This window comes from Panthera tigris, chromosome A3 (assembly GCF_018350195.1).
Source record: "Panthera tigris isolate Pti1 chromosome A3, P.tigris_Pti1_mat1.1, whole genome shotgun sequence".
NCBI classification, from domain to species: Eukaryota; Metazoa; Chordata; class Mammalia; order Carnivora; family Felidae; genus Panthera; species Panthera tigris.
Window position 1 is genome coordinate 12,736,612 of NC_056662.1, and position 20,978 is coordinate 12,757,589.

General features: G+C 52.8%; 1 protein-coding gene across 2 annotated transcripts in view; it reads left to right on the forward strand.

The window, feature by feature from the left end:
- Nucleotides 1–20,978, forward strand: part of PREX1 (phosphatidylinositol-3,4,5-trisphosphate dependent Rac exchange factor 1) — a 185,708-nt gene that overhangs the window by 100,562 nt on the left and 64,168 nt on the right. For both annotated transcript variants that reach the window (XM_042980207.1, XM_042980208.1), the window contains 3 exons: nt 6,678–6,839; nt 13,437–13,570; nt 20,596–20,714. In XM_042980207.1, coding sequence (XP_042836141.1) covers nt 6,678–6,839; nt 13,437–13,570; nt 20,596–20,714 — 415 coding nt within the window. The remainder of the gene's footprint in view (nt 1–6,677; nt 6,840–13,436; nt 13,571–20,595; nt 20,715–20,978) is intronic.

Genomic DNA, 20,978 nt, shown 5'->3' on the forward strand with positions numbered 1-20,978 from the left:
TTTGTGGCTCAGTGGCTGCTCTGTTCCTTCTTTCCTGCGATTTAAAACCTTGAACATCTGACCCATTAGAGCAAAGGCCGACTCTAGCCCCACAGCCCAACCAAGGCTTCCTAGGTGTTAACCCTTTGCTTTCTGGACCTTGGAAAAGTCTGGGGTCTCGGCGGGTGTGGGGAGTGGCTGTTTCCATAACGTATTTTAACAAGCAGTGGAGCTAGACCTATGTATGGGGGCGGACTCTAAGCTCTCAATGGGAGGCCCAGGCGTTTCTGAGGCCCCAGGGGCCACAGTTTGGTCTGGTGGAATCTATGGGCTCTGGATTCCCAGGAGAGCAGACGGAGAAGAACAGAACTAGAGTAACTGCCCACAGGAAATGATGATGCAGCCTGGCTGTGGCTTTGCTGTCCTGACCAAGTGGCTGTTTACTCGCCCCGTTTCCTCGGTCTCCAGCTGTGTTTACCGGGAGTGCAGATAGCACCGGGGACCAGCCAGCAGGCCCTTGGATTCCTATGGGGACGTGCCATGCTCCCCGCCTGACAGAATTGCTCTGTGCCCTGGCCTCTGGCACCCACAGCTGGAATGTTTGCATCAGAGAACAGCTGGGATTGTGGACAACTCTTCATACCCCTCCTGAGTCCCTCCTTCCTGTCACATTTTCCAGCGGATTTTAAAAGACGATACCATGAGCCCAAACCCTCAAGCTTCCTCCTCCGGCCCCTGCAACGCTGACGCCCTCACAGATGTCCCTGTGGCCCTCTGAGCCCCCTTGTTTGAGCTGAACTCCGAAGCCAGTAGGCAGACAGGGTCAAGGAGCCCGGGTGGGAAGACAGAAGAGGCGAGATTGAAAGCCTCATTGGGAGCAGCCCGAAAAAGGCTGAAGTTGAACATTGCCTAAGAATAGCCGGAACATTCTATCTCAGCCTCCAGCCCAGGCTCAGGATAGACAGTTGGCATTTTTAGGCTTTGTTGAGTTTTCCATCAGTGTTTCCAGGGAAATGATTCAGGTTTGGGGTAATGCCCCTAGTGCTCAAATGACAGGTGCCTGAGGGGAGGCTGACTGTCACTGCCCCTTTCGGTTGTTTCCTGGTGATGCACAGATCTCACTGGGCCACTGTGCACCAGCTGCTGGTGTGGCTCAGGACCCCCAGTGGTGAACGTGTCCCTGCCCATCTTCAGTCAGACTGGGCCCGGTGCATAATGGAGACGGGTCAAGGCAGGTGCAGGGCAAGCTGGACGGGCCCTTCAGCCCAAAAGGGGGCAGCTGCCACTCCAGCCCCCCCGTTCTCCTTTGCCTCCTATGTCCTTGGCCCTTTCCCCTCCACTTCCTTAGCTGGTGACTCACCTTTCGGACCTCCAATCACAAGTGGGCCCAGGGCTCAGTCTTTGGGCCTTTTCTCTCTCTAGACTAGCTCCCGGAGTGGCCTCATCCACTTTGTGGCCTTTAAAGAAAAAAAAAAAATGTATTCAAAATTTGTGTAACCTTCATCATGGTAATTTTAGACTATTTTCATCACCCTCCAAAGAAACTCCAGACCCATTAGCAGTCACTCCGCTTTCCCTCAGCCCCTGGCAACCACTCATCTACTTCCGGTCTCTGTGGATTTGCCTGCTCTGGACCTTTCTTTTCGATGGAATCCTAGAATATGCAGCCTCTTGTGTCTGGCTTCTCTTCCTTAGCACAGTGCTTTCCAGGCTCACCCACACTGCAGCCTGAATCATAACTTCGTTCCCTTTTTGGATGAATAACATTCCGCTGTATAGAACCACATTTTATCCATTCATTCACTAACGAACATTTGGGTCGTTTGCACTTTCTGGCCGCTATGAACAAAGCTGCCGTGAACATCCATGTACAAGTATTTTGTGGACATTCCCAGGGCTTTAAACCCCATCTCTGTGTCCCACTTGCAGCCTGGACCTGTCGGCCAAATTCCAGACCTGCTCTCCTGCCCACTCAGCTCCCCTACTTGGATGTCAGACAGGCGTCTCCTATCTGACGTGCCCAAAACGAAATGCTTGGCTCTCCCCTTCCCCCAGACTGGTCTCCCCGCCCTGCCACCCCCTTGTCCCCATTTCCATAAATGGCCTCTTTTTTCTGGTTGCTCAGGCCGAACCCAAGCTGTCTCTGGCTCACCCTACATCCAGTCTATTAGGAGGCCCCATTGGCTCTGCCTTTGGACTCTTTCTTGAGTTCAGCCCTTCGAGCTCCTTCACGACACCTCGCTCCCTGGGCCCCTGCCACAGCCCCCACTGGGTCTTCCCGCCCCTGCCCTTGTGCCCCACTGTCTCTTTTCAACTCAGAGGTAAGTCTGAGCCAGTTCACGTCATTTTCCCTCAAAACCCTCTAGCAGCTCCCTGTCACTCATATTTAAATCCAGATTCCTCCTCACTGACACCTGGAAGGTGTTACGCAGTTAATCTCTATTTCTCTCTGACCCCCTCTGCTTCTTCTCCCATCCCTCTCACTCTGCTCCAGCCACATCTGTCCCCTTGCCACCCTCTGAACACAACAGGTTCCTGCCCCAGGGCCTTTGCACTTGCAATTTCCTCTGGGACATCATTACCTTAGATATCCTGAGGCTCGCTCTCTAATCTCGTCAGGGCTCTGTTGCTCACTTGTCCCCTCCGTGGAGAGGCCTTGTCTGACCACCCCAGCTAGAGCAGAAGAAGCACCTCTGCCATTCTCTGTCCCTTCACCCTGTTTTAATTTTTCTTCACAGTCCCTCTCCCTAGCTCACATTCTGTTCTATGACTCCTGGTGTACGGATTGATTTTTTTTTTTTAATTTTTTTTTTTTTAACGTTTATTTATTTTTGAGACAGGGAGAGACAGAGCATGAACAGGGGAGGGTCAGAGAGAGGGAGACACAGAATCTGAAACAGGCTCCAGGCTCTGAGCTGTCAGCACAGAGCCCGACACGGGGCTTGAACTCACGAACCACGAGATCATGACCTGAGCCGAAGTCGGACGCTGAACCGACTGAGCCACCCAGGCGCCCCCGGATTGATTTTTTTCTGACTCCTCATTAGGGCGTCGGCTTGGCCAGGGCAGGGGTTTAGGCCTGTTTTGTTTGTTGCCGTTCCCTCAGTGCCCCGATGGCCGGGGGCTGGCGTGTTTCCCGGAGTTGGGACACGTACCGCTCAGAGCTGGCACGTGAAGAACCTTTATGGGCGGCGAGCGGTGGGGGGAGGAGGCGGGCAGCCCTGGAAACCAGCGAACCCCACAGTGAGCGTGTTCTTCTCTTGGCAAATTCCTGGGAGTCTTCCCGATTCCCTCCAGGAGAGGGTTCTGGGTGGTGCTGCACCATCGGAGGGTTTGAAGGCCATTTATTCATTCCCCAACTGCTGTGGAGTCCCTGTTACGTGGAAGCCTTCATCCTGGCGCTAGGTGCACAGTGGACAAAACGGCCCAGAGCCCTACCTCTGTGGGACTGCCACTCTGCTGGGGGAGACAGTCAGTGGACGAATAGGAAATGAACGTGTTTGTAGAGTTGTCGTGTTGCTGTGGAGGAGAAATATTTCAGGCCAAGATGGTTGGTAAGGACCAGGTGATGGGCTGCGAGGGTGACCTTTGAGCAAAGACCGGGAGAAGGTGAGGAAGGGGGCCGTATAGGTAGCGGGGAAAAGAGTCTGCCAGATAGAGGGCATAGCTAGTGCAAAGGCCTGTGGCAGGACTGTGTCTGAGGAACAGTGAGGAGGCCAGAGGAGGATCTGAGGGAGAGAGCGGGGGAGTGAGGTCAGAGAGGCGATGGGGCCAGATAGGCAGGGCCTTGTGGGCCACTGCAGGGTCTTTGTCTTCTCTGAGTGCTGTGGGTGCCTTAGGAAGGTTCTGAGCAGGGGAGGGACAGGGTCTCACGTCGTTGTGACAGGATCCCTCTGGCTGTGTGTGGAGAATGGACCGTGAGTGGGGAGTGGGGGCCGAGTTTGACTTTGGCGGTTCAGGTGGCAGCTGGCTGGACCAGGATGGTGGTGGTGGATTCATTTTATGACAATTGCCTCTTCATATCCTTTGCTCATTTTCTGTTGGATAATTATCTTTTGTGCTGATGCACCGTAGTTCTTTGTATATCATTCAGGATACTTTGGGATAGTCCCTTGGAGTCCTCCTCTGACTCTGATGTTAGGAAATGAGCTCCTTATCCGCCAGGGATCCTGCGAGAAGACACCGGAAGTCAGAATTCTCCCCACCATGGCTCCCGCTGCCCCAGCTCCCGTGCTGCCCCCCTCGCGGCGCCCGCCCTCCACCCTGCCTCTGGGCTGAGCTCTGCCTCCCAGGCCGGTTCAGGTTCTTTCCTGCGCAGTGAGCAGCGGCAGCCTCGGGGAGCGCCCCTCCCCCGGGGCGGGACACCTGCTTTCACCCCTTTATTTCACAGCTTCGGGTCACACACCGTCCTTCCTCTGGTCCGACTTATCTCTGTTGTGTTCACCACTCAGGGCTGTCGTCTGGTCCCCCTTCCCCCGTGGGAGCGCCTTTTGCCAGAGAGACGGTTCCATCTGCCCCTTCCTTGCTCCCCCTGGGGCGTGTCCCTGGCACATGGCAGGTGCTCAGTAAAATCCTCAGGGTCCTGATGTTGCAGAACATCTGGGCCTCAGGCCCGTGAGGACCTGTGCTCCAGACAAGGGGCCGCTCATCTTCAGGCAGGGGCAGAAACGACGTGAGTGGAGAAGGGATGTTTCGGAGGTGGGTCTTCTGCTGGGAGTGCTCCGAACAACAGGCTGGCAGGGGCCAGATTGCTGCTTGCTGTCACAGCACGTGTTGTCAGCGACAGACTGATGGTGGCCAGCACAGACTGAATGCCTGCCAGCTACGCACTTCACCACGGAGGCCCTTTCCCTGGGGTCTCCGATTCGCCATGACCACGAACGGACCCAGACGGACAGGTCTGCGTCGTCCTTTTAGTTTTGGGAGGTCGTGGGCTGTACTGCTGTGCCTCGACCTCCTTATCTGTTAAAGGGGACAGTAACAGCCCCTGCTCGCAAGCACAGAGCAGAGGCTGAGTGGGCCTTCACTGCTGCCACCCCCCTTATCACTGCTCTTCAGCACGGAGGGCGACTGGGCCAAGGTCACCCAGCTGGTGACCTCTCCGAGGGGCGGAGCCAGCCCTGGCACCCACATGTGGCATGCCAAAGCATCACACCTGTGATTTCAAGGCAGCGGAGAGATGGGGAGATACTGGAACCATTGGGCATGTCTGGGTCGAGTGATGAAGGAAAACCTCTCTCTGCCAGGTTGAGTGATCCTGCTGGTTGAGTGACCCCGCTGGTAAACCCTCCCTGCGGACTTGAGGTCCTACAGGACCTCCCTCCCCACTTTCTCTCTCGTCACACTCACCATGTGGCTGAAGCCCTTCCATGACAGTGAGGCTGACCTTCAGCATGTCCCAGCCTGTGCTTGTGGCCGGGGTGGGCAGTGGTGGGGGGGGCGGGCATGGGAGAGGGGCCCTTTACACGGTCTGGTCCTTGTGAAGGTTTTTTTTTTTTTTTTTAAGTTTCTTTATTTTCTTTATTTATTTTTTAATTTTTTTAATGTTTATTATTTATTTTTGAGAGAGAGAGAGAGATATAGAGAGACAGGGTGTGAGCAGGGGAGCGGCAGAGAGAGAGGAGACACAGAATCGGAAGCAGGCTCCAGGCTCCCGAGCTGTCAGCACAGAGCCCGACACGGGGCTCGATCTCACGAACCGCGAGATCGTGACCTGAGCTGAAGTCGGATGCTTAACTGACAGAGCCACCCAGGCGCCCCTAAGTTTCTTTATTTTTGAGAGAGAGAAAGAGCATATGAGTTGGGGACGGGTAGAGAGAGAGAGAGAGAGACAGAGAGAGAGAACCCCAAGCAGGCTCCAGGCTCAGTGCAGGGCCCTATGTGGGGCTCGATCCCACAAACCGTGGGATCATGACCTGAGCTGAAACCAAGAGTCAGACGCTTAAGTGACTGAGCCACCCAGGTGCCCTGGGTGGGATGTTTTTTATATTATTCTACAGCTGAGAAAACTGGGGCTCGGTGGGGTCAGTATGTGTGGCTGCCTCTCTGACCTCCTGATCTCTGTCTTGTCTGTCTTTTTTTGTCTCTCTCTCTTTTCCTTTCTTTCTCATTTACTCTCCTCCAGCCACGTGCCCTCCTCACTCTTCCTCATGACGTGTCCCGTAGGCTCAGACCTCAGATCCTTTGCGTTAGCTGTACCCTCTGTGTCGCACGGTCTTCCCCAGGAGTTTGGCAGGACTCCCTCCCTTGCTTGATCCGGAGTCTCTGTTCAGATGTCACCTCCTCTGAGAGGCCTGCCCTGATCTCCCCATTTGAAAGAACACTTGCCTTCCCCAGACCTTCTAGCCTGTCATTCGGATTTGCCTTCTTGGTATTTATCACCACCTGACAGTGTTTTGTACATGTCATTTCTCTTCATTTGGGCTCATCTCCTCTACTAGAATGTAATACCTGCCAGGTGAGGAATTTTCCTCTGTTTGGTGACAAATGAAGAAGGCGCTCAGGGGACATTGAATGAATGAATGAATGAATGAATGAATGAATGAGTCAATGAATGAATGAATGATGTTCCCCGGCCCCAGGATACCCGGTTTGTACCGAGCGTTGCTGGGATTTGGCTCAGGGCCAGGTGACGTGGACGCCGTGTTTGGTCCCCTGCGGGTTGGTGTGCCTCATCCCTGTCCCCACCTCCCCCCCAGGAGCTCGCCAAGAGGACCCCCGGCAAGCACCCCGACCACCCCGCGGTCCAGAGCGCCCTGCAGGCCATGAAGACTGTCTGCTCTAACATCAACGAGACCAAGCGGCAGATGGAAAAGCTGGAGGCTTTGGAGCAGCTGCAGTCCCACATCGAAGGCTGGGAGGTGTGTCCGGGGCAGGTGGCCTCCTGGGCTCCAGCGGGGCCCGAGGCGGCGGCGGGGGGGGGGGGGTGCACACAGCTGCAGGTATAGACGGCGGGTGGACACCACGCTCAGCCTGGAGGGCGCGTGCTGTTGGGCTTACACGGTGTTTGTTGAGAAGAAAAACAAAAAGTTTAATTGTTTCCCGGTTGAGCCCCCGTAAGAGCCTCGATTTCAAGTTTCTTTTGAAACACGGCAGCACCGGACCCCCGTCTTCCACGACAGCAGCCTCTAGAAGCTCCAGTTTTCCTCAGTCCCCCCCTCTCCCCATTGCTCCCCAGTCTCTCTCCTTCACTTGTTGCCGTGCCCGCCCGGTGTCCATAGGCCTCGGGGCTTTTGGTGCCAAGGTGCAGGGTAGTGTTTAAGGCTCTGCTCCAGGACAGAATTCTGGCTTTGACCCTCCCCTGCTGGGTGACTTCAGGCGAATGGCTTAAGTCCTCTGAACTTCAGTTTCCTCATCTGTTCCTGGCACGTGACAGGCACTCCGTACAGGGTGGGTGTTGCTAATACTCCCGTCACGCCGACGAGGGCATGGGGTTCTTGAAACCTTCTCATGGTGCCTAATTTATTCACTTAAGCCTCTGTGTCTCCCTTGGATTATTAGAGATTTCCTACAAATCTGTCGAAGGACATGGAAAAAGCTGGATACATAAAAAATATCAGAGTAAATACAGCTGGAACCGAAGATCAAAAGCAAAGATGAAATACTTCTAGATTGTTCTCTGGATCGTGTGCCTCACACCCTGTGGGTTTCCTGGCACTTGCTACGTTTGGGATTTTTCCGCTTCTTTTCCCTGTGGTCGGGAATCCCGAATGTGAGAGTCTGGCTGTGGAGAGACGGTTCGGGGAGGAGGCGGGTATCGTGGATCAGCGCTGGCCGCCCATCCCCCTTCCGCTGGGCCTTCCTTTCCCGCCAAAGCCAGAGAACGAAGGGCTGCGTTTCCCAGTCCCCCTTGTAGGTTAGGTTTGCGACGTGAGTGGCCAAAATCGGATCCAGCCGCTTGAGATTGAGAAGCTGGGGTGGGACAGAAGCCACCCCTGTGCTGTCTTTGCCGCAAAGCCCAGCTGTGGTGGGGCTGGGCTTTCTGCATTAGCATATTAGCAGACGGGCCGGGTCGCAGCTTCCTGGGTGTCAGGAGGCTCGGGACATCCGCTGGCTGGCGGTGGTGCACGTCCAGCAGGCAGGGGATGGCTTTGCAGCCGACAGTTGAGCAGCAGCTCCCGAGGCCTGGACGCAGCAGGGTGGTGTTCTCCTGTGGTACGAGCTCAGGCACGTGGTGTGTGACCTCCCTTCTCCCAGCTGGGGCAGAGGCTGGCTGTGCAGTGTTGTTGGTTTTCTGGGAGCCCCGGTTTGGATTCCTGCTTCCTGCAGACCATCTGAAGATTGAGTAAGCCCCTTATCTCTTTCTGCTTCAAGTATGTAGCCTAGGGGCGCCTGGGTGGCTCAGTCGGTTGAGCGTCTGACTTCGGCTCAGGTCACGATCTCGCAGTTCGTGAGTTCGAGCCCCTTGTCGGGCTCTGTGCTGACAGCTCAGAACCTGGAGCCTGCTTCGGATTCTGTGCCTCCCTCTCTCTCTGCCCCTCCCCCCCAACTCTCAAAAACGAATAAACGTTAACAAAAATATGTAGCTTGGTTTCTATTTCCTACAACTGCAAATTGCCAGACAGTTGTGCCAGTTAAGGTGTGTTGTCTTAGGCCTTGTTTCAGCCCCATGATGCCAGAGCTCCCGTTCTGTCTCTTGCCTTCCCCTCCTGGTTCCAGGAGAGCAGTAGCTCCAGGAGCTCCTGTTTCAAAGCAGGAGGAGACGGGGGCGTGGCCGGGGCAGTGAGAGGGAGCTCTTCTCCTCAGTGGAGGGAAGCCTTTCCCAGAAGCCCCGAAGAGACTTCTCCTTTCGTCTCCTTGACCAGTAGGTCACGTGGCCGCTGTCAGCAAATATGCTAAGCTACAGAGCAGATAGAGAGGATGTGCTTAAGCCTCTTTGGGCTTTGAGCTTCCTGACGGCCAAGGTGAAGAGAGCAGGAGACATAAGTTACTCAATATTTATTTTCAAAAAAGGAAGATAGCAGTTCTTCTGGGAGGCAGAGAGTTTCCTGGAAACCAGCTGAAAAAGACATTTCTCACATGCGTCCCTGTGGAGAGGAGTATTGAGCAAGCATTTTGGCAGCCAGAGCAGAAGTGATTTCTAGATGTCGGCTTCTGGTCAGGGCCTCGGGAAATAAGAACTAAGGGTCTTTGGGGCCCTTCTAGACCCTGAAAAATCTACAATTTGAGAGTGGTCCTTATTTTGATCGCTGTTTCTTGGCGCAGTAGGAAATAAAGTGAGCTGGAATGAATAATTAGTGGCAATTATTGAGCCCTTGTTACATGTTTCCGACACTAAGGGGAGGTGGTATGATTATTGCCATTGGACAGATAAAGAAACTGAGGCATGGGGACTTGATTTGGAAGCCCAGCTCTGTAACTTTGTCCTGCCTCAGGCGACTTTGTGGTGCTCTCCCGACCTTATTTGCCCCCGATTGCCTAATTTTAGTAATAATGTCTCTGAAGGTACCGCCTGGTGTCATCCTGATGCTAGAGTGAAATGCGGAATATGAATGCTCTTTAGAAAAAGTAACATGGTTTCTGTGCAGTAGTAGAAAGTTGTTGTTGTTTTAACATTTATTTAAGTAATCTCTATACCCAATGTGGGTTTTGAACTCATGACCCTGAGATCAAGAGTCACATGCTCTTCTGATGGAGTCAGCCCGGTAGTCAAATGCAGTTTGATCCTTAGGCGATATAAAAAAATATGTCATAGCTAGAAAAAATCATGTGTAACAGTGAGGCTACCTGCAAAGGCTTCCTGCTCTCTGTAGTCACAGCCTCAGGGGCCGGTGAATGGCAGTGGTTACAGATCTTTACTTCTGATAATCTTCCTGATTATTACTGATCTTTCTGTCTGACCTCTTGCCAATCTGGTTAGACGGCTGCCATTTAGCTCTTGGAATTTGGCTGGCAAGGGACTCATTTTGGGAGGAGGGAGAATCTCTCCTTGGCTACTTTCTTGCTGTGTGTTTGGGCTTGCATCATCAGTTTGATCTCCCGAAGCGGTTCCACCCCCCCCCCCCATCCTTTGTCCTTTTCAAAAGTCCAAGACTGGTTTACGTAAAACCAGATAAGTTAATCCATAAATCCGTTTTACTAAGGATGTGGAAATGGGAGTATGTTGTGATGCGGAAGTCAGTGAATGAGCCAGCTCACTGCGGGGAGGGGGTTCCTTGTCCTCAGTTTCCTCATCTGAAGAGTCTGGATAGTGGTGGTCCCCCCGTCTCGGGTCGCTTGAGGATTTGGGTCTCGGGTCGCTTGAGGATTTGGGAGTGGATATGTGCACGGCGCCCAGAACAGTGCTTTTTCCTTGGCTCAGAGCACATGCTCCGTAAGCGTCCAGAGGAGCTGTGGCAGCAAAGCTGGATTTCATTCTTATTCTTCTTTTTCTCCTCCTCCTCCTCCTCCTCCTCCTCCTTCTTCTTCTTCTTCTTCTTCAGATGAAAAAGCATCCTGCAACTTTAGCTGCAGCTCATACCCGGTGTGGGCTGACCCTCCCGCAGGGGGACACTCTGGATGCACGCCCCCACGGACTTTTGTGTAAAGCTCACGGTAATAAAAAGAAATGCATGTTCTTAATAAGAAAGAAACTGGGCACGCTCAGCTTCCTGGCTCTGGAAACGTGTCACCCATGAGGGGACGGAAGGAAACAGGAGTGAGGAAACATGGAATTATTATTAAAGAAAAGAAAAGAAGAAGACCATAACCAGAGGTTCTCTTGTGTTCTTCTCACCCTTCCTGGGATGCCTTGTGCTCCAGGGGCTGTGGTCTCTCCCCTTTGGAGACTCCTGTTCTAGAGCAACGGTTGCGTAGAAAGCCCTTCAGGTTATCAGGTTACCTTCTAAGAGGCAGATGCCTGCCCTGGGTAGTAGAGGCTGGTGGGTGGGAGAGTCAGGCCAGCGTGTCTGGTTCAGATCCCAGCTCGCTTGCCGACCAGCCATGTGTCCCTTTCCTCCTCTGTAACGCGAGAGTTTCTTGAGGATTCACTGGGTTTGTATAAAACACTCGGAATGGTCGTGGGCTCGTGGTGAGCTTTGCCCGTCTCTACGTGTCAGTGCTTCTGTCGGTGGGGTCTGTACTGTGCAGATCCCTAGCCCTGGCCGGTGGACACCTTGGTGTGTAGGCTTCTTCCTGTGTATCTGATTTTCAGCACCACCCCTGACACAGATTCAAGGAGAGAGTCAGGGCCAGCTGACCTGGGGAGACCGAGGGCCAGCTGGGCTTCTCGGCAAAGCTAGGGAGGAAGGGGGCATCCCCCTCTAGTGTCCCTGGCATTTCAGGTATATTTGCTAGGTGGTCTTTGGTCAAGGCTGGAGGGGGGGGCAGCTTCCCAGGCTGGGTTCAGTGACTCCCCGTGGTCCCTGGATGTTGACAGAGAGGTCAGGTCTAGGCCTGCGTGACGTCGGGCTTCTGGGCCCTGCAGTTGGGCCAGTTCCCAGAGTCACACACAAGCAGATAAAATCTGCCTTTGGAGTCTGGAAGGGCTGGTGGGTGGGCCTGAGTGAGGTGAGGGGAGGCGGGGAGGCGTGTGGTCTCCGGGAACTGCTGAACTGCTGTGTGCCCCCAGCAGGCCATTGACGGAGCCTCATCACCCCGGAGTCACGCTCACCCTGTTTGCGAGGATACTGGGGGTCCAGAAGGTTCCTCGTCACGGGAGCCCTGAGCCTGGTGGGGCAGGCTCACGACCTTGCTGGGTGGCTGTGTGTGGAGTCCGATATCTGCCTGCAGTGTGTAGGCGTCTGTGCTGTGACTTCTGTGAACGGGTGCTTGCTCCTGCCCTAGGCTGCCCAGCTCTTGACCACGGGAAGGTGTTTTTCCAGAACCCCAAGGGGGCCCCACAGGGGTCTCTGGCACTTCAGGCTGGTGAGTTTGCTGTGCCCAGCCGGGCTGCGGGCACGGAGCAGGAGAGACTGCGGTGGGTGGTGAGCAGAAAGCCCGATGTCTGAGTTTCTGGAACCAGTTCCCCTTACTGGGTCTTGGAAATAACTGAGTAAGCGCATCTCACCGGGGTACGAGCTCCTTGGTTCTGGGTGTTGAGTGTTTGGGGAAGGCGACTTTGTGAACCATTCTCCCCCTTTCTTTCTCCAGTTCATCTCTGGGCGGAGACGGCGTCACGTCTCAGTCTCCCGTCACTGTAATCTGCAGGTCTTGTCAGACGAACCTCCCTGAACCCCACTCTTGTGTGGTAGCCCTCAGGCCTCCGTGTCATTGCTGTTGCCAGCCTATCAACGGGGCCTGGTCCTTACCTTAACGTACTGGTTCTAGTACAGGGCTGGCTGCTGAAAGGACAGATAATGGCATGAGTGAGGGAGAACATTCTTCCTCTGTAGCAGAGCAGGCTGGGGGCGGCTCTGCTCCGCGTGGACCCGGGTTCCTTCCAGCGTCTTGCTCTGCCGTCTGCTACGGCGCACTCCCACCGCCATGGCTGTCTGCCAGCCGTGGCAAGAGCGAAGGGAAGAAGAGGAGAGGAAGCTCTCTCCTTTCAAGGGAGTAGTGTAAAAGTGGGGCACACCGGCCATGATTTAGTCACATGACCGCAGCTGGAACAAGGGATGCTGGGAAATGGAGTCTGTGGCCGAAATGGAATCTGTTAGTCAGTGTCGGCTAAACTCCACTCCTGTGCTTGCTCGACGAGGAGCATGGACACCTGGCGTCCTGTGCCCTCCCAGGTGTGTTTCCAGCTTCCTCTCGTTCAGCACTTTGAGAGCTCCGTGCCACGGTCCTTGGGCCTCCCCGAGCTCCCGACAAACCTGTGTCGTCCCCCCAGTTCCTTTCCTGACGCCACCGCCTGGAACCTCACAGAGGTTCAGTGAACCTCACGCACACTTAGTGTCTTAGCCTCCCCGTCACTTAGCGTAGAGGTTGGGAACTGTCTCCATCTGTCGTCACGTCTGCAGCTAAAGTAAATGCTGTAAGAATCCTGCCCCACGATGTTCTACAGGCATTTCTTGAGCACCTGCCGTGTGCCCGAGAGTGTTACGGGTGCTTGGGAACCAGCGGCAAATGCTTGGTAATGTTGGTAATGCTTTCTGTCCTTATAGAAGTGGCATTCTAGTGGGGGGAATACAATAACAAGTCAAGACCTAGTGAGGAAGGGATAGGCAAAAATAAAACAACAAACAACCCGCCCCCCTTCCCCCCCCCCCCCCCCCGCCGCCACCCAAACCCCAAACAAGAACTGAACCGAAATAAAACCAGATGCCAACTGGGGCTGGATGGGTCATTTCCCCTCCCTGAGCCCAGGACTCTCTTCTGTGAAATGGGCATCTTGAGGTGCTCTTCCTGGTATTGTTCTGGCGTGCTCGGCAGATAGAAGCCATCGATCGGACCAGATTTTCTGTCCGCTGACAGATTTGCCTGCAATGGTGCACTTAGAGTTTGGGGTGTGACGGACGTGGTAGGCTCTGTCTCTGGGAAGGAAGGGTGTTCTCCTGGATTGGCCAGCTCATTCCCTGTGCCCCTTGTCACCCTCCCAGGGCTCTAACCTCACGGACATCTGTACCCAGCTCCTCCTACAAGGCACCTTGTTAAAAATCTCTGCGGGCAACATCCAGGAGAGGGCCTTCTTCCTCTTTGACAACCTCCTCGTCTATTGCAAGAGGAAATCCAGGTGAGCTGCTGGGGAGGTTGGGGGCGGGGCTGCCCAGGTGGGCCTGGAGGCAGGGATTGGGTGGGACCCTGACACTTTCTCAAGGTGACACCTTGGGCTTGTCACTTTCCTCTCCTGGCATCCCTTTTCTCAGCTGAGGGGTTTGTTCTCGATGAGCACTGTCTAATAGAAATATAAGGTGAGCCACATGTGTTAATTAAAATTTTCTAGTAGCCACGTTAAAAAAAGCAAAAAGGAACGGGCAAAATGAATTTAAATAATGTATTTTGTTTTTCCCAACATATCTCTAAATATTATCATTTTCATGTATATAACCAACATGTAATCAGTTTTTGGAAATTATAGAGATATTTTGCATCCTTTTTTTTTTTTTTTTTTTTGTACATTAAGGGTTCAAAATCTATTGCATATCTTAAACTTACAGCATGTCTCGATTTGTCCTAGCCTTGTTTCAAGTGCTCAGTTGCCCCATGTGGCTTGTGGCTGCCATATTGGACAGTGTGGGTCTAGATGGTGGTAGAAATTTGGAGATTCTTTGTGACGCTAACACCCTGTGATTCTGAGACCCAGAGGTGGGAGATTCAAGGGCAGAAGGCTCTTGTACTGTTAAGCTTTTTGAGGGAAAGGGTAGTACTTTTGCATCCTGTATCTTTCACTGGAGTGAATGGATGGGTGGGTGAGTGGTATAGACACATACAGATGAATGTATGATCGCAAATGTGAATGATGGCACGTGTGAGCCGATGGGAGGAGGGATAGGTGCACAGGTGGGGGGTTTGGAGGATGAGTGGATGGTGGTTGAAGGAAGGTGGGAAGGATTGTGGATGGATAGGTGAGTAGATGAAGGAGGTGAGTGGTTGGAGGTGTTAGGGGAAGGCTGGATGAGAGAGATGGACAGAAAGCTGGGTAGTTGGAGACGTGGATATGAAGACATGATGAGTTGACAGAGGTGTGTTCAGATGAATGGTGAGTTGAGGCCTTCGTGTACGAGTTAAGCGGGTGGGTAGATGGAGGGATGGTCATCAAATGGGAGATGGTCAGGTAGGTGGATGGAAGGATGGATGGATGGATGGTTGGTTGAGTTGCTGGGGTGGTTGGATTTTGAGATGGAGGGTTGGGTAATTGGATGACCGAGTGGGTGGATGGGTGGGTGGATGGTTGGAGAGAGGAAGAGTTGGGAGATAGAGGGGTGTGGGGCATGAGTGGCTGGCTGGCTGGCTGGCTGGCTGGCTGGGTAGATGGGTGGACTGAGAGGCTGTCTTTCAGGTTTTTTGAAGACTGGCTCAACCCAGCCCTTTTGAATCCTCCTACCTGTTACTTTGTTTTAGGGATGAAACAGTGACTTTCCAGAGGCTTCTTTCTCCTTTAGTAGAAGCTCAGGCTGAGGGGAGGTCCAGACCCTGGGCCCTACTGTCAGCCTTGCCTCTCCCTTTCTTTGTTGTTCTAGGCACGTCACTTACTGTCCCTGAGCCTCGTTTTCCTTGTCTGTTTCTGCTGGCCTCCTAAGATTGTGGCGAGGAACCTTTCCATAGGATGAATGATGGCGTCCCATGCGTGTGTGTGGGCTTCTCTTTCTCCTCCAGCCTGACCTCTCTGAGCCTCAGTTTTCTCTTCTGTAGAATGGGGATGATAAACCCCCTTCTTACAGTAGTGTTTGGTTTAGAGCCACGCTCCTTACATTTGAATTCCTGTTCACATTTCTGTAGCTCTATGACTCTGCCTCTGTCTGCCTCAGTTCCCTCATGTGTAAAATAGGGTGACTTATCGTATGTATCTCCAAGAGCCACTGTAAGAGCAGGTGTGTTTAGTAAGCGCACAAAATGGGGGTTACTGTTCACTTACCTCCATGTGTGTTGGCTTCCTGTCCACTCACAGGTGCAGCACCAGGCAGTGGAAGGTTCTTCGCCACAGGCCCCTTCCCCTCCCACCCTTCCTCCCCGTGCTGGGTTTGGTCCTTCTGGTTAAAGGCCTTGGTCTCCCTCTTTCACCCTCTCCCGTGTCTTTCTTATTTGATATTTTATTCTGCCCGCTCTGTCAGGTCTGTCTGTGTCTGCCCCCCGCCCCCCATTAACGCCCCCATTTCCTTCCTCTTTGCTTCCCTCCTGTCCTCACCGGGGCCATCCCGAGAGTCCTCCGCCCTCCCTGCCAGCTGCCCCAGGCTGTCCGAAGCAGGCACTTTTCCCAGAACGCTGGGGTTTAGAAAACACAATGTCCCCTCAGGCCCGTGTGACCCGCTCCGGCTTTGGCTGAGTTTGCTCGGCCTTCGGCTGCCCGAGTGAGACCCTTCCCCCGTGGGCATGGCCACACCTGTCAGAGCAATGGCAGCCGATTCTGCTGGTGCTGGATCCCCAGTGGGCCTTCTAGGGCCAGCCCTGTGACTGGCGTGAGATGAGCTCTTTTAGGGCCGTTCCCTGCCTCAGTTCTGGAGCGAGCCAGGCTGGCCGGGGGGGAAAGGGCACATCTGTCTCCTGGGAGAAGGTGGCAGGCGGCCAGCATTCCTGCCTCTGGATGGGGAGCCAGAGGGCCGGGCTCCAAGTCGTCCCCGAGGGATCGGGCAGGGGTGGATGGAACCCTCGGCCCCACTGACGTGGCCACAGGAAGGGCCTCCTGCTGCCAGGTGTCTGCCGACTGTTTTGTCTCCGCCTGGGTCATGCGGGGCACCGCCCGTCCGGGACTCGGGTCAGGGAAGGTCTCCGACTCAGAGTGCTTCTGGCCTGATTCAAAAGCAGAGGCTCCCTGGGTGTCAGAAGCACCAGGAGTGTTCAAAGAGCCCACTTCCCCATTCTTCAGCACGGGAAACCGAGAGCCCGGGAGGAGGAGAGCTAAATCTCCAACATCTCAAAAGCTTATCTAGTGTCTCAGAGATGGCAGCAGCATGTAGTGCTTAAGGACACAGAGGCCCTGCCACTTAGTAGTCGTGTGGCCTCGGGCAAGTTATGTCAGCTCTTTGTGCCTCTGTTTTCCCATCTGTGAAATGGGGCCAAAAGTAGCCCCCATCTGATGGGACTGTTTTTGTAGATGAAGTAAGAGAAAACACGTAACTCCTGGCTTATGTATGTAAAGGAGAAGGGATCCCAGTCTGTCTTCATCCAGGTGTCCCTCCGGGACACGGCTCACGTTTAAACTGTGTCTAACGCAGGCTGTTCATTTTCATCACAACTCCTGCCCCAGACCCTTTCCTCCTGACGTCTTCCTCATTCTGAGTAAATGGCACTACCGGTTGCCCAGGAGCCCAGGGCAGGATCTTAGTTGATCTTGGTGCTGGCCTGCCTCACCCCACACCCACATCATCAGCAAGAGTCAGACGCTCAACCTGCTGAGTCACCTGGGTGCCCCTAGATGACTGAAAATTTACATGGAAACACAAAAATAACTATGACAGCTTTGAAAATGGACAAAGCCAGGGGACTTGTACTACTGATAGCCGGGCTTACTCTACAGCCGCAGTAATTAAGACAGTGTAGTATTGGGGGCGCCTGGGTGGCTCGGTCGGTTAAGTGTTGACTTCGGTTCTGGATCTCACGGTTCATGAGTTCGAGCCCTGCCTCGGGCTCTGTGCTGACAGCTCAGAGCCTGGAGCCTGCTTCGGATTCTGCGTCTCCCTCTCTCTCTGCCCCTCCCCTGCTCACACTCTGTCTCTCTCTTTCTCTCTCAAAAATAAAATATAATAAAAAAAAAACAAAAGACAGTGTAGGATTTTGTAAAAGTAAATAGTTTGGTGGAATGGAATGGTGAGTCCAGGAGCAAAAACCCCGTGGATGTGCTCATTTTAATGTCAACAGAAAAAGCCAGTGCAGTTCAATAAGTGATGCTTGGTCAGTTTGATATCCAACGGGAGGGTGAGGGGGCGGGGGGGAGGGTTGGGTCTTGACTCTAAGCTCACACAATATACAAAAAATCAACTTCATATGGATCACAGATTCAGATGTGCAGGGTAAAACCATGAGGTTTCCAGAAGAAGGAATAGACACTATCTTTGTGATATGGCAGTAAGCAAAGATTTTTTAAATAGGACAAAAAGTGTAATTCTAAAGGAAAAGTAGGTTCAACAGATGATGTTAAAATTAAGAATTGCTCATCAAAAAACACCATGAGGAGAGTAAAAAGATAAGCTATAGACTAGGGATCTTTGCCATATAAACTGACAAGGGACTCACACCCCAAATATAGTGAGAAGTCCTGTAAAGCAAATTCGACTCTCTGCCTATTTTTACAAATAAAGTTTTATTGGCACACGGCCATGCCCATTTGTTTTGGTATTCTCTGTGGATGCTTTCATGCTGCAAGGGCAGAGTTGAATAGTTGACATAGACCTTGTGGCTCACAAAACTGAAAATATTTACTGTCTACCTGCCCCTTTTCAGAAAAAGTTTGCCAAGTCCTGCTCTAAATCATTAAGAAGAAGAGAACCCAACAGAAAAATACTCAGGGGATAGTTGTGTCACAAAAGCCCCTGGCCCACAGGACCGCATGGTCAATAAACTTGAATTTGCTCAGCCTCATTACTCATTGGGCAAGTACAAGTGAAATGGTTTAATGAGCCACTACTACATGCCCACCAGGACGGCCACAATGGAAGTTAAATACAGAGGATGTGGAGTCACTGGAGTGTTCCCACTCTACTGAGGCGGGGAGAATTGGTGCAGCTGTTTTGGAAAACAGCTTGGCATCCTCTCGTGAAGCCGCTCGTGTGCCCTCCTTGCGGCTCAGCAGTTCGATCCCTATGTAGATAACCCGCAGGGATGTGCACCAACAGTCACAGCAGCACCAACTTGGAAGCAACCCAGATACCTGTCACCATCACCCTTTGTGATTCCATGTATGGCGACTTCTAAACAGGCCAAGCGAAACCACAGGGTCATAGGTCAGAATGCTGGTTACCCTTGCAGGGGGAAGTGTCCGGGAGAGGGCGCCTCGGAGGGCTCTGGGGTCGTTTATAAACAGTTTTTTTTTTTTTTTTTTAACGTTTTTATTTTTATTTTTGAGACAGAGAGAGACAGAGCATGAACAGGGGAGGGGCAGAGGGAGGGAGACACAGAATCGGAAACAGGCTCCAGGCTCTGAGCTGTCAGCACAGAGCCCGACGCGGGGCTCGAACTCACGGACCGCGAGATCATGACCTGAGCTGAAGTCGGACGCTTAACCAGCTGAGCCACCCAGGCGCCCCTCATTTAAAATGATAATAGAGGTGTGGTCACTCTGTAAAAGTGAAAGGAGCCACATAGTTCTTTGGGCATTTTTTCCTGTATGGATTTTATAATTAATTTTTTTTCAACATTTATTTATTTTTAAGAGAGAGACAGAGCACACGTGGGGGAGGGGCAGAGAGCAAGGAAGACACAGAATCGGAAGCAGGCTCCAGGCTCTGAGCTGTCAGCACAGAGCCCAACGCGGGGCTTGAACTCGCGGACCGCAAGATCATGACCTGAGCCGAAGTCAGACGCTTAACCAACTGAGTTGCTCAGGCGTCCCTGGACTTTATAATTTAATAAAAAGTTTATAGAGACACGTATGTGTGCACACACGTATAGGTATGTATAGATACAGAGAGGACGCCCACAAACCAATGTGCTCTCCGTGCCCTCCTGACGCCACCTGCAGTCCCTTCTCCGCAGGTTGCCAGGCGGGAGTGTCCTTTATAACTTGGATCATGTTATTCCTCTGCTCAGGCTCTCCACGGCAGGAGGAGCCGATCTTCATGCCCACAGGACCCCGCAGGACCTGGCCCGTGTGGCCGCTCAGACCCCTTTCCCCACACTCGCCCTCGCCCACTCAGCTTCAGCCACCAGCCAGCTCGCTGCTTCTTGCAACATGCCTGGAATCTCTTCTCCAGATACCCTCCTAGGTTCCTCCCTCGCCTTCCCTAGGGCTTTGCTCCAAAGCCTCTTCAGTGAGGCCTCCCCTGACCACCTCTCCCTCCTCTGTCCCAGCTGAAATCCTGCCCCCCCCTCCCTAACCATCTTCTTGCTCTCTCTCTCCTCCTCCTCCTTCTTTTTACAAACCTCAAGTGTTTTATTTTAATTAAAAACATACACATTGCATTCATTAAACATTCTTTTCATATAGAGCCAAGGTCTCTTCTTTGAGCAGAAGTTCACTCTGAACATAAAAACAACTTACCTTTATCAGATCTTTCCAAAGCAGTCAACGTAATTTTCGGAGAGACAAGTCTCTTTCCACATGCATATGTCCTCACTTAACGCAATCCATACAGTAACAGGTGCACGTTGGGCAAATAGATTTGGGAGCATCACTCACCTAGTGGAGCAGAGGGGCCTGTGTGTACCACAGACTGGCCTTCCAGCCCTGAGAGTTCATTCTCCACTTTATTGGTTAAAATAAACGTTTGGCACTCCTGACATAACACGTGTTCAACTTCTCTGCTTGGCATCTGTCTCTGTGTCCCCGGCCTCCTTGTATGGGAGGATGAGACTTTGTTTTATCCACTCCTGCAGCCCCAGCACCTGGAGGAGTGCCTGGCACCCAGCAGGTGTTCTCTGAGTGCTTGTTGAATGCATGGGTGAGTGTCTTCCCTTGGCCCCAACTTGGCATTGTCTCCATAGGAAGCACTACTCAGATGTTTGCTGAGTGACTGAGTGGCACATTTTGCTGAGTGAGGGAATGAATGGTGGGTAGGTGGATGTGGATGATTGGGTTGACTGCCTACTCCAGGCACCTTTCCTCTCTGGTCTGATTTCAGGAAGTTTCCCTTTGCTAGACTCTCTGAGAGCCCCTGCCCACTTTCTGGCCAAGAGGAATGGGTTTCTGCCGCTTCTGGTTAGTTTCTCATCAATGTCTCCTATTAGCGGAAAAGTAGCCAGCTCTGTGAGGCGGACAAGGCTAGCCTGTTTTCCAGCTGGGGAAACTGTGGCTGGGGGTGGAGAAGTAAGTGACTTGTTCAAATCACCCAGCCACCAGCTGAAAACCCGTGCTCCTGGGCTCAGTGCAGTGCCTCCCATCTCTGGGCGCCCTTCTGTATCTCTGCTCTGAGACATGGGCGTTATTGACTTCCTGTTGTCTTTCAGGGTCACCGGGGGCAAGAAATCCACCAAGAGGACCAAGTCCATCAATGGCTCCCTCTACATCTTCCGGGGTCGAATCAACACTGAAGTCATGGAGGTGGAGAATGTGGAAGACGGGACAGGTAGAGACCCCAACCCCAAGGCCCGCCTGAGCCCCAGCCCCACCTGCTCTGTGGCACAATCTCTGTTTCAGTTTTTTCCTTTTATTTGAAAGGTAACCTACCTAAGAACAGTGCCTAAAACACATGCACATCAAGTGAACACTTGGGTAGTCACTATTCAAGCTAAAAAGTAAAACACTGCCTAATGAAAATTTGTTTCAAAACTTGACTTGAATGGCTTCAAAGATATACATGTAATTATATAGATACAGTTTTATATATCTG